The sequence below is a fragment of the Pelophylax lessonae genome (genome assembly GCF_965119305.1).
Source record: "Pelophylax lessonae genome assembly, chromosome: 8".
NCBI lineage: Eukaryota > Metazoa > Chordata > Amphibia > Anura > Ranidae > Pelophylax > Pelophylax lessonae.
In genome coordinates this window covers 191574340-191593404 of record NC_138775.1, presented here as the reverse complement: position 1 = coordinate 191593404, position 19065 = coordinate 191574340, and the positions used below count along the sequence as shown (strand labels likewise).

Here is a 19065-nt window from a genome sequence, read left to right as displayed (position 1 = left end):
TTTTACACACTGTGGTTTATTTACTAAAGGCAAATGGGCTGTTTACTTTGCAAGGTAGGTTGCATTTTGCAAGGGAATTTGCCCCAGAGCTTAGTCAATATGGGGAAGTTATACTTTGCACAGTACACCCAACCACAAACAAGACAAAAAAATAAAACAAAATGCTTTTTTACTTGCATATATCATTGGATGATGGAAGACAGCAGAGCTTCACCTCATTCACTAAGTGCTGGGGTTCTGAGCTTTAAAGCTTATCTCCAGGAATTCAGACACTTTCTAAAATGTTTTGGATTACAAGGGGTTAGTTCAATAAGGTGCATGCCACCTTGAAGACTTATCTCTTTAATTTACAATCTTTATTCTTACTGAGTGCTGGAAGAGTTGGGAGCATAGCTACTGCAATACTTTTGGTGCTCCTACGCAGAACCTACTGGTCTGCAGAGTTGTATGCAGCCATTCTGTTCGCCCCTTCCCTCCTCCTGCCCAATCACAGAGTTCTTTGTATTATGTGAACCTATTTTTCAAAATACAAAGCTTTCTGTAATGGGCAGCAGAGGAGATGGTGGGCAAAGTTGCTGCTGTATGAGAAGGAAATATCTTCTTATGTAAGAATTCCAGGCTTATAGCAATAGCTGTGAGCTGAGCTCAGTAAAGCTGCCAATGTACAGGGAGTGCAGAATTATTAGGCAAATTAGTATTTTTGAGGATTAATTTTATTATTGAACAACAACCATGTTCTCAATGAACCCAAAAAACTCATTAATATCAAAGCTGACTATTTTTGGAAGTAGTTTTTAGTTTGTTTTTAGTTTTAGCTATTTTAGGGGGATATCTGTGTGTGCAGGTGACTATTACTGTGCATAATTATTAGGCAACTTAACAAAAATCAAATATACAGTATACCCATTTCAATTATTTATTTTTACCAGTGAAACCAATATAACATCTCAACATTCACAAATATACATTTCTGACATTCAAAAACAAGACAAAAACAAATCAGTGACCAATATAGCCACCTTTCTTTGCAAGGACACTCAAAAGCCTGCCATCCATGGATTCTGTCAGTGTTTTGATCTGTTCACCATCAACATTGCGTGCAGCAACAACCACAGCCTCCCAGACACTGTTCAGAGAGGTGTACTGTTTTCCCTCCTTGTAAATCTCACATTTGATGATGGACCACAGGTTCTCAATGGGGTTCAGATCAGGTGAACAAGGAGGCCATGTCATTAGCTTTTATTCTTTTATACCCTTTCTTGCCAGCCACGCTGTGGAGTACTTGGACGTGTGTGATGGAGCATTGTCCTGCATGAAAATCATGTTTTTCTTGAAGGATACAGACTTCTTCCTGTACCACTGCTTGAAGAAGGTGTCTTCCAGAAACTGGCAGCAGGACTGGGAGTTGAGCTTGACTCCATCCTCAACCCGAAAAGGCCCCACAAGCTCATCTTTGATGATACCAGCCCAAACCAGTACTCCACCTCCACCTTGCTGGCGTCTGAGTCGGACTGGAGCTCTCTGCCCTTTACCAATCCAGCCACGGGCCCATCCATCTGGCCCATCAAGACTCACTCTCATTTCATCAGTCCATAAAACCTTTGAAAGATCAGTCTTGAGATATTTCTTGGCCCAGTCTTGACGTTTCAGCTTGTGTGTCTTGTTCAGTGGTGGTCGTCTTTCAGCCTTTCTTACCTTGGCCATGTCTCTGAGTATTGCACACCTTGTGCTTTTGGGCACTCCAGTGATGTTGCAGCTCTGAAATATGGCCAAACTGGTGGCAAGTGGCATCTTGGCAGCTGCACGCTTGACTTTTCTCAGTTCATGGGCTGTTATTTTGCGCCTTGGTTTTTCCACACGCTTCTTGCGACCCTGTTGACTATTTTGAATGAAATGCTTGATTTTTCGATGATCACGCTTCAGAAGCTTTGCAATTTTAAGAGTGCTGCAACCCTCTGCAAGATATCTCACTATTTTTGACTTTTCTGAGCCTGTCAAGTCCTTCTTTTGACCCATTTTGCCCAAGGAAAGGAAGTTGCCTAATAATTATGCACACCTGATATAGGGTGTTGATGTCATTAGACCACACCCCTTCTCATTACAGAGATGCACATCACCTAATATGCTTAATTGGTAGTAGGCTTTCAAGCCTATACAGCTTGGAGTAAGACAACATGCATAAAGAGGATGATGTGGTCAAAATACTCATTTGCCTAATAATTCTGCACTCCCTGTAAACTAAAGAGAGTTCACAAGGGGCCATGCATCTCCTTGGATTTAACCTATAGAAAGCCAGCCGATTTTAGAAAGTTTCTGAATTCCTGCAATTCAGGTTTAAGGATTTCCAATTTCAAAATGCAAAACAACTTGAATAGACTGTATTTCTATGTCTTAATCTAGCTTTCTGAATCAGACTGTTAGCGCTGCAATGTGACAGCACAGTTCCAGTATTCTTTTCAGTTGCCGGTTTGGGAGGCTTTAATTTCCTGAATGCTGGGAATTCTAGTTTCACAAGAGGTAAAGCACTACAGGATGCATACCTTTGCTCCAGATTTTCTACGTGCTTTATCAGCTTTATCAGTTCTGACAGGACAAGACGATAATCAAAGGTTTGATCTGGGCATGTGTGTTGGAATGTGGAAAGCATGTTTTCTCTGACTAAAATTCTAAGAAAATGTAAAGCCTGCAGATAATCATTCAGCCATTACGGAAATACAGGTCAAGCAATACACATGCCTTCAGACTGTGTGGAAATGGCTATGAGGCACCTAGAGAAGGGAAGTATCCAAAACATATATCTTTATATTTGTTTGCTAAAGGCAATACATAACACACAGAAGGGTGAATGCGTGCATTTTTATTAAACATATGGAGTAAGTACAATAGAATAGGAGACAACTGAACTTTCAAGGTGCCAAATGAACACAAATAAAGTTAAAAGCATTGATTTATTGATACCCCACTAAAAACACAATATAAGTGATATGGGTACATAATAGCGATTACAGAGCATAATTCAAAAGTGCCTCTTAATTAACAAGATTTCTGAAAGCTACTCTCAAGTACTCTCAACGAAGAGTTTTGAATTATGCTCTGTAACTGCTATCATGTACCCACATCTCTTTAATTGGGATTTTAGTGACATGTCAAAAATCAATACTTTTAACTTTATTTTTGTTCATTTGGCACCTTGAAAGTCCCATTGGCTCTTACCCTATTGTAGTTACCATAAGTGGGATGTGGTGCGGTGGAGGTATTTTCTTTCTAGTCTCCACCAACCTACCTTGGATATGGTGTAAGCTCACTGGCCAACCGACCCAATAAAACCTTCAAATTTAAATATACTTTGCAATATATTTTTATGGGGCAATCCAGATTTCAGACCCACAAAAATAACTGAAATTGGGTGAGGTTTTGGTAAGGTTATTGTAATAAGAGGGGTTGGGCAGTGGCTCAAATTTAATGTAGATTATAAAATGTTGAGTACTATGGGAAAACAGAGTAGAAGCTGTGGAAAGATGTGGCTCCGGAGCACTCTCTTTTAATTTTTTTAACCTTGACTTTTAGAGTGGTCAAGGACTTGTATGCAGCTTTGAACTAATGTCCAGGGTTCTCCAAAGCAGAAAGATGTTCATTTTCCAGATGCATCAAAATACATGTACACTTTACCAGTAATGTTTGTTTTTGGTGGACATGATGGGTACAATCTAAACCACAACACATAGCTTGAGATGGAACTTACCACAATAACAATGGTGAGAAGTAAGGTACTAAGAGTCATGACGCTGAAACTATCAATGAACCATGTCAACCAAATGACATCATTAGTGACACCCAAATTTTTCATGGTCTCTTTCAGACGAAGTTCCTTTTCAAGGACAATGTCCTTCACCAACATGGAGACAGAGTATATCCAAGACAACACCATAAAAATTGGAAAGCAGCGATTCAGTGTTATCATAAAACTGCAAACAAAATAAATATAGAATCATTAAAAACCTATAAAAAAATAATTAAATGTGTCACACCTAAAGGCTATGATACTAGATGCCACATAAAGCAGTGGGCCAATTCAAAACACAATTTTGGATAAGCTTTGGACATTAGTAATCTTTGATCAGTGGTCAGATAGTGCACAAAGAAGCAAAATGGGTTCATAAACATTGCAGAACTGTAGTGAACATGTATAATTGTCTGAGATATTCATATAAACATTGACTGGGCAAAGGGCATCTTTCCTAGGTGTTGGTAAAGGCAGTTGAAGTAACAAATAAATAAATCCATTTAGAAATTAAAAAAAATAGTTTTATTTTTTTTAAGACTGTGCTATTGTTTAGATCATCTGCTGTAGTGCAATGAAAAGATATTCACCTGAACACCAGCATAAGTTAAAGTTAATTTAAACCCTAACAATGCACTTCTGTTTTTTGCTCCTTGGCCTGTTAAATATACTATACCAGTGATGGTGAACCTTGGCACCCCAGATGCTTTGGAACTACATTTCCCATGATGCTCAACTATACTGCAGAGTGCATGAGCATCATGGGAAATGTAGTTCCAAAACATCTGAGGTGCTAAGGTTCGCCATCGCTGTACTATATCGTTGAATGCGTCTTGTCATCTCTGTGCAAAAAAAAAAAAACAAAAAAAATTAAAACAGCAACTTTTTATTTAGCACAAATTTGTTGTTATCGCAAGCATTTATCTCAGCCCTGCCCAGTTCACCTTAGTAAACTCTGGAACTTCTTCATTCTGTGTTATGGAGAAAATGTGAAGTGTTTTGTAGTCTTTAAACACTTTTTGTCCAAAGGTGAAAACCTTCCAGAGATTCAGTGCAGTGAGTAAAGCCTCGTACACACGATCAGATTATCGAACGATCTTTCGTCTGTTTTTTGTGGCATGCTATCTGATGTGGAAAGTGAAGAGGTTATTTTCATCCGAATTTTCCCGTACGACAGAATTCTACTTCAGAAGTGATGTCATGTGCTGGATTGTTTTGTATGTGTTCTTTCCTCTCTGAGCATGCCTAGTCTTGCTCTTAAGATTTTTTTCCGTTGAAATCTGTACTAATGAGACGAAAATCGGACATTGTTTTGACAGACGACAAAAATGATATAGCCTGCACATCAGGATTTTGTCAGCCGAAAAGTCGGAGTCGGCTGTCGAAAGCACCATACTAACAATCCGAAAATCGGCAGATCGGTTGTCGGACGAATTTTCCCTACAGATTTTCTTATCGTGTGTACGGGCCTTAAGTGTTGTCAGCATAGGACAGGAAAGATCACTCAGTGCAAACAGAAAAAACAAAGTCAGCTAGCCCCATCTAAGGACTGGTCAGCTGCATTATAAAAAAAAGGTTTGCTCTTGGATTTAGATTTTATGCAAGAAGTGATCCAGCCAGTGAACCACCAATATATATTTTAGCGCACTGTTAGGCCCCTTACACACATGTGGACTGATCGTTGGATCAGTTCAGTCACCTTTTTTTCAAAGAAAAAACAGATGAAGTCAGTTTATCATCCGTTTTTCATCTGTTTTTTTTTTTTTTTGTACATCTGCCGGCTGGAGTCCTTAACCACTTGAGTACCAGAGCCATTTATTCATGCAAAAACAGACTGCTTGTCCATTTGCATCCATTTTTCGTCTGATCTGTTTTCCCAACGGAACTAAAATAGGGCTTAGAGCCAATCCAGAAAATGGATGTTGACGGAAGCTGATGTAAATGGATGTAAATGTATGATCCGTTTTTCTATAGAGGTGCATTGTTGTCCGTTTTTCCTCCGCCAACGGATGGATGAAAAACAGACAAACAGTCCGCATTTTCAAAAGGAGCCTTATAATTAGAAATTAGAAAGTTCCTTCCATTTGCCTTATTCTAAGTCTCTGTAGTGTACTATGTCACAATCAAGCTTCCAAGGGGTGTTTAATTCTGATTGGTAGATATGAAAAACTCCTTAGAGCTGCCATTTGTTTTCTGCATTTAAACCAAAGAATCTGTGGTCCAAAAAAAATCACAAACAGATCACTGTCAATGGGTAGTGGAGTGGTGTACAGCAATAAATGTCTAAAAAAAATCTTGAGAGGACATGTTATGCTGTCTGTATGCATCCCAAGGGTCATAGTGGAACTCCAGCCAAACCTTTTTTACTTTTGTATAAAGTGGGGAAGGATTGTTTTTTTTTTTTTTTTTCCTTATTTTCGCTAACTTCCAGTCATGTCTCTGAAACAGGAAGCAAAGACAAGTCTCCCTAATAGAGACAGGGACAGCACTAAAAAAAAAAAGGAATTATTAACACCCCCCCCCCCTCCCATTCTAAACTAAAAAAAGTGTAAGCAACCACTCTATTTTATTTTTTTGTGTTTGTTTGAAGTTTTACCTTTATTCAAAACCAGCCTGTGGACATTAGAAATGCTTTACTGATGATAATTATTCATTAAGCGCTTTTTGAGGATACAAAGCGGTGAGTCTCATGCATAGAAAGGAATCGCTTATTCTAGAGATTCCCTATTGCAACACTTCAACATCCCATGTACCATAATGATGAATAGGTTCTGTATAAACTGGTCCATGTTCCAGCAGGGAAGGAACATTAGACTGTATGACAAACTTGGTTATGACTTAATATAATAATTTATTGGGAAAAACTCCATGTGGCATACCAGCGCCAGCTAAGTTGTTGTGTTTTGCCGATCCTTTATTCATTTGACTTTGTAAACAGAAAAATCTATTGTGGTTACGTAATTGAAAAATGAAGAATGCCAAGAAATGAAATGATCCATCATGTAGAAGAAATGTGCCAGCAGCGCTTGCCAGCTGAGCAATGACTGCATTACTTCTGAAGAGTTACAATTTAATATCCTGAGCATCAGGGGTGGCCAAGGCATGTATTATCTACCATGTAGCCATTCCGTATGATTTAATGCAGTGCAGGCTTAATTAAACATAATTCTATTTAAAAAAATGGCTACAACTATGGACAGAAACAAGGTTTATAAAATATTTACACATATTGATTAAAGCATTTATTTTGATCTGATCTCTTTTACATGCTTAGCCTAAAGAAAGCCATTATAGTATCATTGGGTTCAGTAACTCACCAATGTGGCGTCTTCAAGAACAGTTCAGTTACACATCTTTAAAATGACACTGTTCTCTCACCTATTCGAGACAAGGTCCTATTGTGTGTGTAAACTTCCCCCTCCTCTATACCAGTTATACTCACCTTACCAATGCTCCCTTGTTGCTCCTGTCCCAGACATAGCCAGCGGCAATACCCCAAAAATTCCAGGTATTGGTGAACATGTGACCTAGGCCTGAGCACAGGACAAGGTAGCGACTGTACCTCTTAGCATCCACCCGCAGCCGACACCTTAGATTAATGTGTTTGCTACAGCAGACGTAGGAACTGTAAGTGAGTGCTAGTAAGGTCAAATCCACCAGCATCTGATATCCAGGCTGACATAGGCTGGGTTCTGTTGGTGTGGCGAATGCACCAGGGCAACACCCTGGTGCATTCACCACACCATCCGCAGAAAGATTTCAGTGGACTTCAGTTCGGGTTTGCCAATCTTCACAAAGGATTTGATGAACCATTGTTGAACAGAACCCAGCCTATGTCAGCCTGGATATCAGATGCTGGTGGATGCTGGAGTGATCTTCATTGACCAATATTATTGTCTGATATGAGAAACCTGGTTCCATTTTAAAGGCTTCATATACTCTTGGGTCCGGTGAGTGTGCATTACTACGGGGACACTTTGTGGTGTGGTGAAGGTGGTCCAGCCACCCGGAGGCTCACACTGTGGTGAAGGCTACACTACATTTGGAACCTATGAACTGTATATGAACTGTTCTGACAAGCATTGATCCTAATTCATATGGATATTTAGTGTCATGAGCATATTAATAGGAGATTTTTCCACATACATTGAATGTCTATAGAATATATGTGTATAAATGTAGTGGTCACACCTATGATTCTCTTAAAAAACTGATTTGTAATCCATGGTGGAGGCGATCTCCTGTTGGAATGAGGGATCCGTAATCAGGGCTTCGTTAAGTCGCCATGAGTAAGGAGTGTGAGACAGACCGATAAATCTTGTGGAGAAGGAGGTTATGTGATGATCGGACCATGATACAGGGTATTTTTTTTTCTAATTACTGTATAGGTGACTAACTATTTAAAACCCTTTTATTTGACACCATGTCTCCGGCCTAACGCTTAGTGTTATGGAAATCTCTTTCTGCTCTGTACCTATATCCAGGAATTATATTCTCGATACCCTTGTTGTTATTTTGATAGCAAATTCCCATTTTGAATAGAGTTAACTTGAAATGACTTAAGATTGTTATATCTCTGTTTACTCTATGTGATACCAATTTTTGTCATATTATTGTACCAATTCTCTTTGTACCACCATCTTCTGTTTCCTTTCAATAAAAGTTTGTATACAAAAAAAAAAAACTGATTTGAGCGCTGCTAGTTTGATTAGGATACTCTATTGAGAGCTATATTCACACCTTCTTTTTTGTTGATTTTATTTATAGCAGCTGCTATTTTCTATTCTATCAGCTTTTGTAAGCTAGCGCTGGGTGAGTGGGTGTTTTATAATAACTTACTCCTTCTATACAGTGCTAGTAAGGTGTGTGTGTTTGCGCATGCTTAGATGGGGCACTTTACAAACAATGAAAACACGTATGCTTTTATCAATAGAATTACTAAAAATAATTATATACTAGTGAGGTTAGCCTAATATTAACTAAATAGCCATATTGGGATTTAGGGTAATTACAGAATTTGTATAGAAATGCATGAAAACTGTTCAGTTTCTGTGAAAGTTTCTTTCCCCAATTTCCATGATCTTTATAATGCCAAGGTGTCAAGTTTTTACTAATAAGGCTGACAAATCAATAACAAAATGGAGTATTTGATTAAAGCATTAGGCTCCATGAACAATAAGGTTTTTTAAGCTCCTAAAAGCTTTTATTTAGCATTTTTTGCTATATAGTGTTATCCTATGGGTCCATCCTATGTGTCCATGCACATTACTTTAGGCTATTAGAGTTTTTTGAACTAAAGCGTCTAGGAGCAGAAAGAAAATTGTTTTGTAGAGTTTCTTGGAGTGTTTTTCCAGCAGAAAGGCTCCTAAACGCTGCTAAATGCTAATAATAGTGTTTTTGAGCTTTATTTTCCCTTTTTTAAAGAGAACTGCAAAAATGCTAATAAAATGCTAACGCTTGCAACGCTCCTAAAATGCTACTAAATGCTACTAAAACGCTATACCAGCGATTTTTATCCAGTGTTTTTTCCAGCGTTTAAAAAAAAAAAAATGCTAGTATGCATGGAGCCTAATACTTTCAATCTTGACTAGATTTCTAGGTGAACATAATCTGTACAAACCTTACAGGCAAGTCCACATTTAGATACATATTGGTTAAATCTTACACTAGTAGAAGGAGGCATTGTGAGGAGGCATTTCACTGCTTTTCTTCCATATTTCCAAATACACAACCCTCTAGGGCCACCTGTCACTCTAGTTGCTAACAAAGGCATGAAATGTAATGACACCTAGTTATGTATTTTTTTTTTATTTTTTTGGAGTCTGAATCCAATTATAACATGTTATTTAAAGTGGTAGAGCTCTAATATAAATAATTTTCTAGTGAAGGTTTAACGGGAAGCATAATTGATTGTAAGTACAAATCTGCTAGGTTTTATAAAATGTAATTTCACACACAATAGCTGCCATGCAGATATCTGACAAATCTCATATTAAAAAATCCACTTTTACTACTAAATCATTCTTATATCACAATGATATTTCAAATGCTCTTTGGTTGCTGAATTGCACCAATACATTCTGAAGGATGTAAAAAATGAGGACATGAGACATGGCTCCACATTCTGTAACGCTAGCTGTAAACTATGTATTTATTCATTCCTTGACACCAAGGCAGATACTGAGTTGCCAGTGGATCGGTTAAACTGTCCTTAAACCAATCAATGCATCCAACCATGAGACAACAAGTTTGTATTATATATATGTATACATATATAATATATACAGTATATATATATATATATATATATATATATACATACACTCACCGGCCACTTTCATAGGTAAACCTTGCTAGTAACGGGTAGGACCCTCTTTTGCCTTCAGAACTGCCTTAATTCTTTGTGGCATAGATTAAACAAGGTGTTGGAAACATTCTTTAGAGATTTTTTGTCCATATTGATATTATAGCATCACACAGTTGCTGTAGATTTGTTGGCTGAATCGGATTGGATTGAGATTTGGTGACTGTGGAGGCCATTGGAGTACAGTGAACTTATTGTCATGTTCAAGAAACCAGTGGTGGGATGATTTGAGCTTTGTGACATGGTGCATTATCCTGCTGGAAGGAGCAGGTAGGCCATGGCATTTAAATGATGCTCAGTTGGTACTAAGGGGCCCAAAGTGTGCCAAGAAAATATTCCCCAAAGAATTACACCACCATCCTGAACCTTTGATACAAGGCAGAATGGATCCATGCTTTCATGTTGTTTATGCCAAATTCTGACCCTTCCATCTGAATGTTGCAGCTGAAATCATGACTCATCGGACCAGGCAGCGTTTTTCCAATCTTCTATTCTTCGATTTTGGTGAGCCTGTGCAAATTGCAGCCTCAGTTTCCTGTTCCTAGCTGACAGGAGGGGCACCCGGTGTGGTCTTCTGCTTCTGTAGCCTATCTGCTTCAAGGCTCAATGTGTTGTGCATTCAGAAATTGTATTCTGCATGCCTTGGTTGTAACAAGTGGTTATTTGAGTTACTGTTGCCTTTCTTTTATCTCGAACCAGTCTGTGCATTCTCCTCTGACATCAAGAAGGCATTTTCGTCCACACAACTGCCATTCACTGGATATTTTCTCTTTTTCAAACCATTCTCTGTAAACCCTAGAGATGGTTGTGTGTGAAAATCCCAGAAGATCCACAGTTTTTCAAATACTCAGACCAGCCCGTCTGGCACCAACAACCATGCCAAGTTCAAAGTCCCTTAAATCCCCTTTCTTCCCCATTCTGATGCTTGGTTTCAACTTCAGCAAGTCATCTTCACCACATCTAGATGCCTAAATGCATTGAGTTGCTACCATTTGATTGGCTGATTAGCAATTTGGGTTACCAAGCAATTGAACAGGTGTACCCAATAAAGTGGCCGGTGAGTGTATATACATACAGCAATTATAATAATAATCATACCATTATAATATAACACATTTTACTCAGTATCTTTTTGTCAACAACTATAATTAGCCAGTTCTTAGGTCTGTGCGCAACTGACCTTACACTTGTAAAAATAGATTTGATAAGGTTTACACTTCATACAGAACAATATTTTTTGAATAATGGCTACAACTGGAGCTTTCATTTCTAAATGGATGAAGAGCAGGACAGAGTTGTCACACTGACAACTCAGCACTGCAAATTACACTGGAAGATCAGCTCTCCTAGTATTATCATGGGACATCATTGTCCATATGACAACTGTCTTCTGCACCCTGTTTATCACAGAGATACGTACAGGGATATTTGCCACACAGACAGTGGAGCCCTACTAATTACTCTGGGAGAGCCAGTCTCCCCAATGCAAACAATCAGTAGGGCTAATCTGTATTTTGACAGATTGGTATTGCAGAGCTTCCATCCCAGATGCACCCTCTCTACCACAACACCTGAAGCAGATGCCTCTGTTCACCCAGTCCTGTCCACAGCATTCCAAAATATCTGCTTCCACTTACAATAATAAGTTGTTTTTCTAGTTTTGGATAGAGTGGGAGTTAAAGTGGCAACATGGACACAGTCAATAAGGAATATTTATTCTTCTTCACCTCTACTCTTCTAAGCCTGGGCTCACACTGCTGCGGTGCAGACACCACATGCAAAAGGTAAGGTCTTTTACCACGGGTAAAAGAAAAAAACACCCTTGCAGTGTGGGCCCTCCTACAATGCAAGAATTAAAGGCTCATTTTTACCTAGGGTACCAAAAAAAGACCTTTTGCTCCCATGGCGCTCTAGCTTGTAGGCAAGCCATCGGTGTCCTTACTTATAATGTAGAACAAGTGGTCCCGTATTGTATTTGATGATGCCAGAGCTGCAACTGCTGGCTGAAACCCCTCATAAAAGAGGTTTGGCGGGACCCGATCCCATGGAAGGAGGAGGCTGTGGGAATATCGGCATAGGTAAGTAATTGCAATGGCCTCAGAGACATGCTTTGTAGCAACTGTTTTGGGAAACCTGAATTGATCTTAAGAAAAGGTCAGGGGGTAAACATCTAAAGTGGAGCAAGTAAGTTCAAGTTGATCAACTCTAACTTCTGTGTTTGGCCAGTTATAGGTGAGAGCAGGGGCCATCTGCTTGTTACAGGTGTAAATTTGGTGAGGGGAAACACTGGGAACCTTTGCTGCCACTGTGCTATGTGCTGGGTGTCCAATGTGCCCCTGTGTCTGTTAAGACAATTGGGCTACCTCCAGGCCCACCTGCCCCTTATCTATCAATTCGAATGCATGTGCTCCCACTGTGGAGACTCTCATAAATTTACAAGGGTTAGGACTGCAAGTAATACAGAGTGCCCTAAAGGGGCCTTGCAGCTTATGCATGGATTTGCAAATGTGTGCTAACTAAACCCCTGTTTTTAACGCATACTGTTGGACAGGTTAATTTGGTTGGTAAGCAGACTGGTTGGTGAGTTTAGCTGGGAATTTTCTCAGGTATAACCCTTGCAGTTTGGGCCCTCCTACAATGCAAGGGTTAAATGCTCATCTTTTTCCAACCCTCTAGCTTTTAGGCAAGTCATCTGTGTCCTTACTTATAATGTAGGACTAGTGGTCCCACATTGTACTTGATGATGCCAGAGCTGCAAATGCTGGCTAAAACACCTCATAAAAGAGGTTTGGGGGGACTCGGTCCCATGGAAGCAGGCGACTGTGAGAATAGCCGCATAGGTAAGTAAAAGTTTTTTTCTAGTACCCTAGAAAAAATTAAGCACAGTGCATTTAACCCTTGCACTGTGGGGAAGCCCTACTGCAAGGGTTTTTTTTTTTCAATTTTACCAGGAGTTCAGATTTATGGTTCCTGTTTCTTATCTGTTAGTCAGTAGGCACCTATAAATAGTAATTCCGTTTCCCTGAATTTACATATTCTTTGAAGTGTGCCGATAGGATGAACAACAGGGAAAATTGTATTATAGTGTGACGCATTTTCAATTTTCTCAGTAATTTATTCTCCTCCTTCATCTTTATCAACATGTGAGAAAAACAGATAATTGCCATGGCCTCAGAGAAATGCTTTGTAGCAACTGTCTTGGGAAACTTGAAATCATCTTAAGACAAGGTCACAGGGGCAAACATCTAAAGTGGAGCAAGTAGGTTCAAGTTTATCAACTCTTATTTTTGCTTTAGCATATCATTTGGTGTTCAAACTTACACGTCATCCACAAAGCAAGGGTATGGCATTTGCTGCACATAGAGACCTGTTGACAATTCATTGTTTGTCTGGGACTTAATAATTCCATGGTCAATCATGTCCTGAAGGTAAGCAAAACCTCCCCAGATATAACGAAAGTCTTCTATTGGGTCAGCCCTCGGACCTGGATCCCAATATCTATAAGAAAGATAAGTACATTTGTGATACAAAATACCAAAAATAAAGAGCAGAAAAAAAAAATGTTTAGCAGCGTCTTATACAAAAACTGGGAAGGCAGTACTCTTTTGTTTCCTTTCCTTCAATATGTGTCCACAAGGCTTAACATTAGGTCTATTTTATGTATATGTTTGAATCATTCTGTTTTGCTTTATAAAACACTCAATAATGTCCATATGTCATACTGGAATGGCTAATGTCACTTGCCATTAACTGATGACACCAACCGCAATAGTATACCTTTGTTCACCTAGTTCAATCACTCACTTCTTTTTCTTCTTTAGTCAAAAACACCGACAAGAGGGAAAAACTACAGAAGCAACCCTAGGGGTAGAATTATTGTCTAAAGCTGGCCAAACTCACAGAGGTCAAAGCTATTCAAGGTCAGAGGAGCAACTAAGAGGATTTCAATTGTGTTTTTCTTTGATCACATTAACCTGCATACTTCAACCTGAGACCACCCAACTGAATACTCATGTGCCATAATCCTGTTACTTAGAAACCATGCGTACCAAATAGGATTTAATTTACCTTTACAATGCTGCCTTGGCCTTGGTAGAGTTCAAAATGAGAGTATCAGATCTCAAAAAATATACTGAAATGCTAACTAGTAAAATAGTTTTTACTGGTAAGCAGATATGAATTGGTTGGGGGATGATTACTGATTGGCTGCTGCACTTTACATATCAGAAGTACCATTTGTACTGCCCTATTGAAAGTACATCTGTCGTAAGAGAAATACAGTATGTAGGCAGCCAATGTTGACCTCCTGTTCAGAAAATGCTAGTTCCCTATCTGTTGTGCTTATGCTTAAAAAAAAAACAAAAAAAACAGGCCTTTTTCTGACATTTGTTGCTTACAAGTTAAAATCAGTATTTCTTGCTAGAAAATTACTTAGAACCCCCAAACAATATATATATATATATATATATATATATAAATATATATATATATATATATATATATATATATATATATATTTTTAGCAGAGACCCTAGAGAATAAAATGGCCATCCTTGCAATATTTTTTGTCAAACTGTATTTACGCAGCTTTCTTTTAAACGCAATTTGTGGGGAAAAAATTCACTTTAATGATTAAAAAAAAAAAAAAGAAAAACAGTAAAGTTAGACCAATTTTCTGTATAATGTGAAAGATGATGTTACGCTGAGTAAATAGATACCTATCATGTCTTGCTTTAAAATTGCGCACACTCGTGGAATGGCAACAAACTACCTTACTTAAAAATCTCCATAGGCGACGCTTTAAACATTTTTAACGGTTACCTGTTTAGAGTTACAGAGGAGGTGCTAGAATTTTTGCTCTCACTCTAACATTCATGGCGATACCCCACATGTGTAGTGCAAACACCGTTTACATATGCGTGCGCGACTTACGTATTTGTTCGCTTCTGCGCGCGAGCATGGAAGGATGGAAGCGCTTTTAATTTGTTTTCCTATTTATTTTATTTTTCATTTTTTAACTGTCCCTTTAATTTTTTTTTTTTTTTATCACTTTTATTTCAATTACAAGGAATCTAAACATCCCTTGTAATAGAAATAAGGATGACAAGTCCTCTTTATGGAGAGATCCTGGGTCAAAAAGACCCCAGATCTCTCCTTTACCTGTAAAAGCAAATGATCAAAAAACTTTTTTTCTATAATTCAGCATCTATCTAAAAGCAAAAGATTAAAAAAAAACATTTTTTTTCTAGCTTTTGCTTCAAAAAAAAAAAAAAAAATTCCACCCTAGACCTGAAATGAAGTCACAACGTCGCTCCGGTCCTCCAAGGCCATAGAGGCGATCGGAGGTGAACTGGTCTTCCGCCGCTTCTGTTACCAGCTAACCACATTCCGGCCGCGGATCGATTTTTGGGTGTGGCGGTGTAAACGGTAAGTCAGAGAAACACTGGTGAGTCATGGGAGGGGGTAACATCCCCTCCCGCCGTTTCTAAAAGCGCTCCAGCGGCTAATGAGGCACTTGGACCTCTTTCATGAGAAAGAAAGCCACTGGCAGAACAAATAAAGTAGCGGGGCTATGGCTGATAGTCGCAGTCATAATGTTAGTAAACCACTTGCAAACCGCAACATATACAGTATGAACTGTATGTATTGTGGTCGGCAAGTGGATAATTTAAAAAAACTATAGATTTTTCCCTATTTTTTTTAGATTCTTTGCAGTCTCTAATGTTGTAAAGCAACCTGTTTGGATGCTTGGAAGCAGCATCATGGTAATTAAAAACTGTATTTTTGTACACCAAAATACTCCTGGAGGGGGGTATGATTTTGTGGACGTGGCCACAAATGGGGGTGTGATTTTGTTGATGTGGCTACTTGGTTGTCCCCAGATATAATTTTAAAAATGTTGTAACCTTACCCTACAGTAATTCTACTCCGCCTCTAGATCAGGGGTCTCCGAACTTTCTAAACAAAGGGCCAATTTACTGTCCTCCAGACTTTACGAGGGCCGTACTGTGGCCATTGGGAATAGAAGTTATCCTGGTGTCAATGTGATTAAACATTGCATCTTTGGTATTGGGGGGGGGGGGAGTGCCCTATCGCTGGTGCCAGTGGGAGGAATAGTGCTCATCAATAATGTCAGTTTGAGTAATAGTACCTCATCATAGGCATCAGGGGGAGAAACAGTGCCCCATCATTGGTGTCAGTTGGAGGAATGGTGCCCCATCATTGCAATCAGTGGGAGGAATAGTGCCCCATCATTGCAATCAGTGAGAGGAATAGTGCCCCATTATTGGTGTCAGTGGGCGGAATAGTGCCAGAATGTTGGTGTCAGTGGGGGAATTTAGGGCTCCATAGTTGGTGTCAGTGGGATTAATAGTGCCCCATTGTTGATGTCAGTAGCAAGGATATTGGCCTTGTGTTGGTGTCAGTGGAAGGAATAGTGTTCTGTATCAGTGGAAGGAAAAGGGCCCTAAGGGCCAGGTATAGGCAAACAAAGGGCCACATCCAGCTCCTGGGCCACAGTTTGGATGTGGAGAAACCTGCTCTAGATGGTGCCCTTTTTCTGGGGTGAATGACAACCAGCCTCATTCAACCAAGAGTGTCATGGTCCTGCCTCCTGGCAGCTGTCCAGAACTCACTGGAGTAGGATGCAGAGAGTCATTACATGGTGCCCTTCTCTGCAGTATTAAGGATCTGCAAACCATTGGGGGAAGAATACCCATGACATCAACAATCAACAAACTGAACCAAAGACTTGTGGGAAAAGGTATGTTTACAGCTTTTCAAAGAAAGACGAGGATATTTCAAAGGGAGGGGATGGGGGTATAGACAACAAACGAAGCACATAGATACAAAAGTGGATCTATTTCCTTCCTTCTTTTTTGGAATCCAAAATTTCTGTGAACTTTGGTCAATTCTAAAAACACTTGTTTGAACTATGAGCTACTCTTTATTTGTCAACTGAAAAGACATTTATAAGCATAGAACATCTACCTATCTTTGATTTTGTTAGTCTTCTCCACAACATCAATATCCATGCGAATTTTGTACTTTACATGAGGTGGAAGTTGATTGGTCCATGGGTACATGTCCATGAACACAAGACCAGCCCAAAATTTATTTTCCTCCAGAAGGTAAAGTGCATGGTGTGTCAAATGAGATTCATCATCATGACCTTCAAATTTATCCAAAGTTAGGCACTGAAAACACAAAATAGTATTACATCAGATTAGACAGGTTAAAAAACGATATCACAAACATTTTGTTATGCAAAAATGGTTACATTTGCTTCAACATAGTGTTTCCCAAACCTATCCTCAGGTCCCAGCAACATGGAATTGTTTGCAGGTAACCTCACACAGACATCTATAGCCACAATCTCAAGCATTGTTTACATATAGGCTAGAAAAGTCTAGTGTGGGGCTTGAAATGAGCCTAGTACACATGGACGGAATGTCAGGTATCATTCAACCCAGGTGTACTGGAGTTGGTCTGAAAGAAGCCGGCCGAAGGGGCATGACCGGTTGGTTCCCGATCAGCACTCTCACTGACCAGAGTGTTCTAGCGGGGATGGGGGGGGGGTCCCCCTGTAAGTACACAATAGAACAGCAGACGAGATCGCTGTACTAATATTGCATAGTTCATACAGTGGCTCCTCCTGACCTGTCATGTTTTTTTTTCGTTCAGCCCTGCTGAGTTGTATGAAAAAAAACTACTAGTGTGTACTAGGCTTTATACTTGAAATAGATGTACCCATATTTTTTTTTAGCATTGTACATACCTTTAACCATCCGCTTTGGCAGATCTGGTCCATTTTTCTCACACAACGCCACCAGTGCATCTTATTGGCCTTGGTTTTGTCTAAACATGATTACTTTGGTGGAGATGTGGAATGGGACTTAAGTATTTTTTTAGCTTCACACATGGCTGCATAAAATCAGTTTAATTAAAGCATATCTAAAGCCATATCCAATATCCAGTAAAAAAACTAAAATAATTGTGCTTGGTTTAGACAAACATGTGAATGTATGTTGGATGCCAGCACCAATAGGTTTGGTTACACACCTAAAATGACAAACAAAATACACAAAAAAATGCAGCGCCAACTGTACATTAAAATACAGTCCTTTAGGCACATCATATAAAGTCCACCAGTAAAGGATGGTAAAAGATGGTAAAGGGATCCCCACACAAACTGCCATGAAAGATGTTTGCTCAAAGTAACTCCAGTTTTGACACATATGTTTTACGATCCTGTAGCCAAAAGTTCCAAACGGTATATGTGCTAATCAGTGACCTTATTACCTCTAGGGATACAAAGGACACATCAATAGTGCAGTATGTCCAAAAAGCTACAATAGCTGGTTTATTCTAAATATATTGCACTCACAATCATAAAAGCTTTCGTAACATCGAGTTTAGCTTTAAAAGTAAGGGCTGGGTTAATATATTAGAATAGAACTATGCAATAGAGGATGTCACTGATGACTGCTCCCTAATTACTTTATTAAGTTGGATGGGTTATATAATTTCTTGTTTGAACAATCTTAAGTGTTAGTGTGAACAATAAAAATCTTTCTTCTGCTCTTTGGAACGCATCGTGAAGCGCAAACTTGTTATGTGTAATTTCCAGCCGGTCATTTCCGGCCTGCACTCTATTCATAGCGTGCTTGTGTCCGGCTGCCACACCTCTGAGGATGTCACTATAAGATGAAACGCGTAAGACAGAACGGCACCAGATGAAGTAAGCACGCTTGCCACGGCCATCCTTATTTTGTTCTGATATGCCTACTAAGTTTTTTTGATTGTGAGTGCAATATATTTAGAATAAACCAGCTATTGTAGCTTTTTAGACATACTGCACTATTGTTGTGTTCTTTGTATCCCTTAAGGTAATAAGGTCACTGATTAGCACATATACCAT

The 19065-nt window shown here is 39.1% G+C and overlaps 1 protein-coding gene across 1 annotated transcript in view; it reads right to left on the bottom strand.

The window, feature by feature from the left end:
- ABCA4 (ATP binding cassette subfamily A member 4) overlaps positions 1 to 19065 on the bottom strand; it is a 335662-nt gene that overhangs the window by 168211 nt on the left and 148386 nt on the right. Inside the window, exons 13-15 of the mRNA XM_082265714.1 lie at positions 17136 to 17341; positions 13467 to 13643; positions 3743 to 3965 (exon numbers count right to left, since the gene is read on the bottom strand). Coding sequence (XP_082121840.1) covers positions 3743 to 3965; positions 13467 to 13643; positions 17136 to 17341 — 606 coding nt within the window. The remainder of the gene's footprint in view (positions 1 to 3742; positions 3966 to 13466; positions 13644 to 17135; positions 17342 to 19065) is intronic.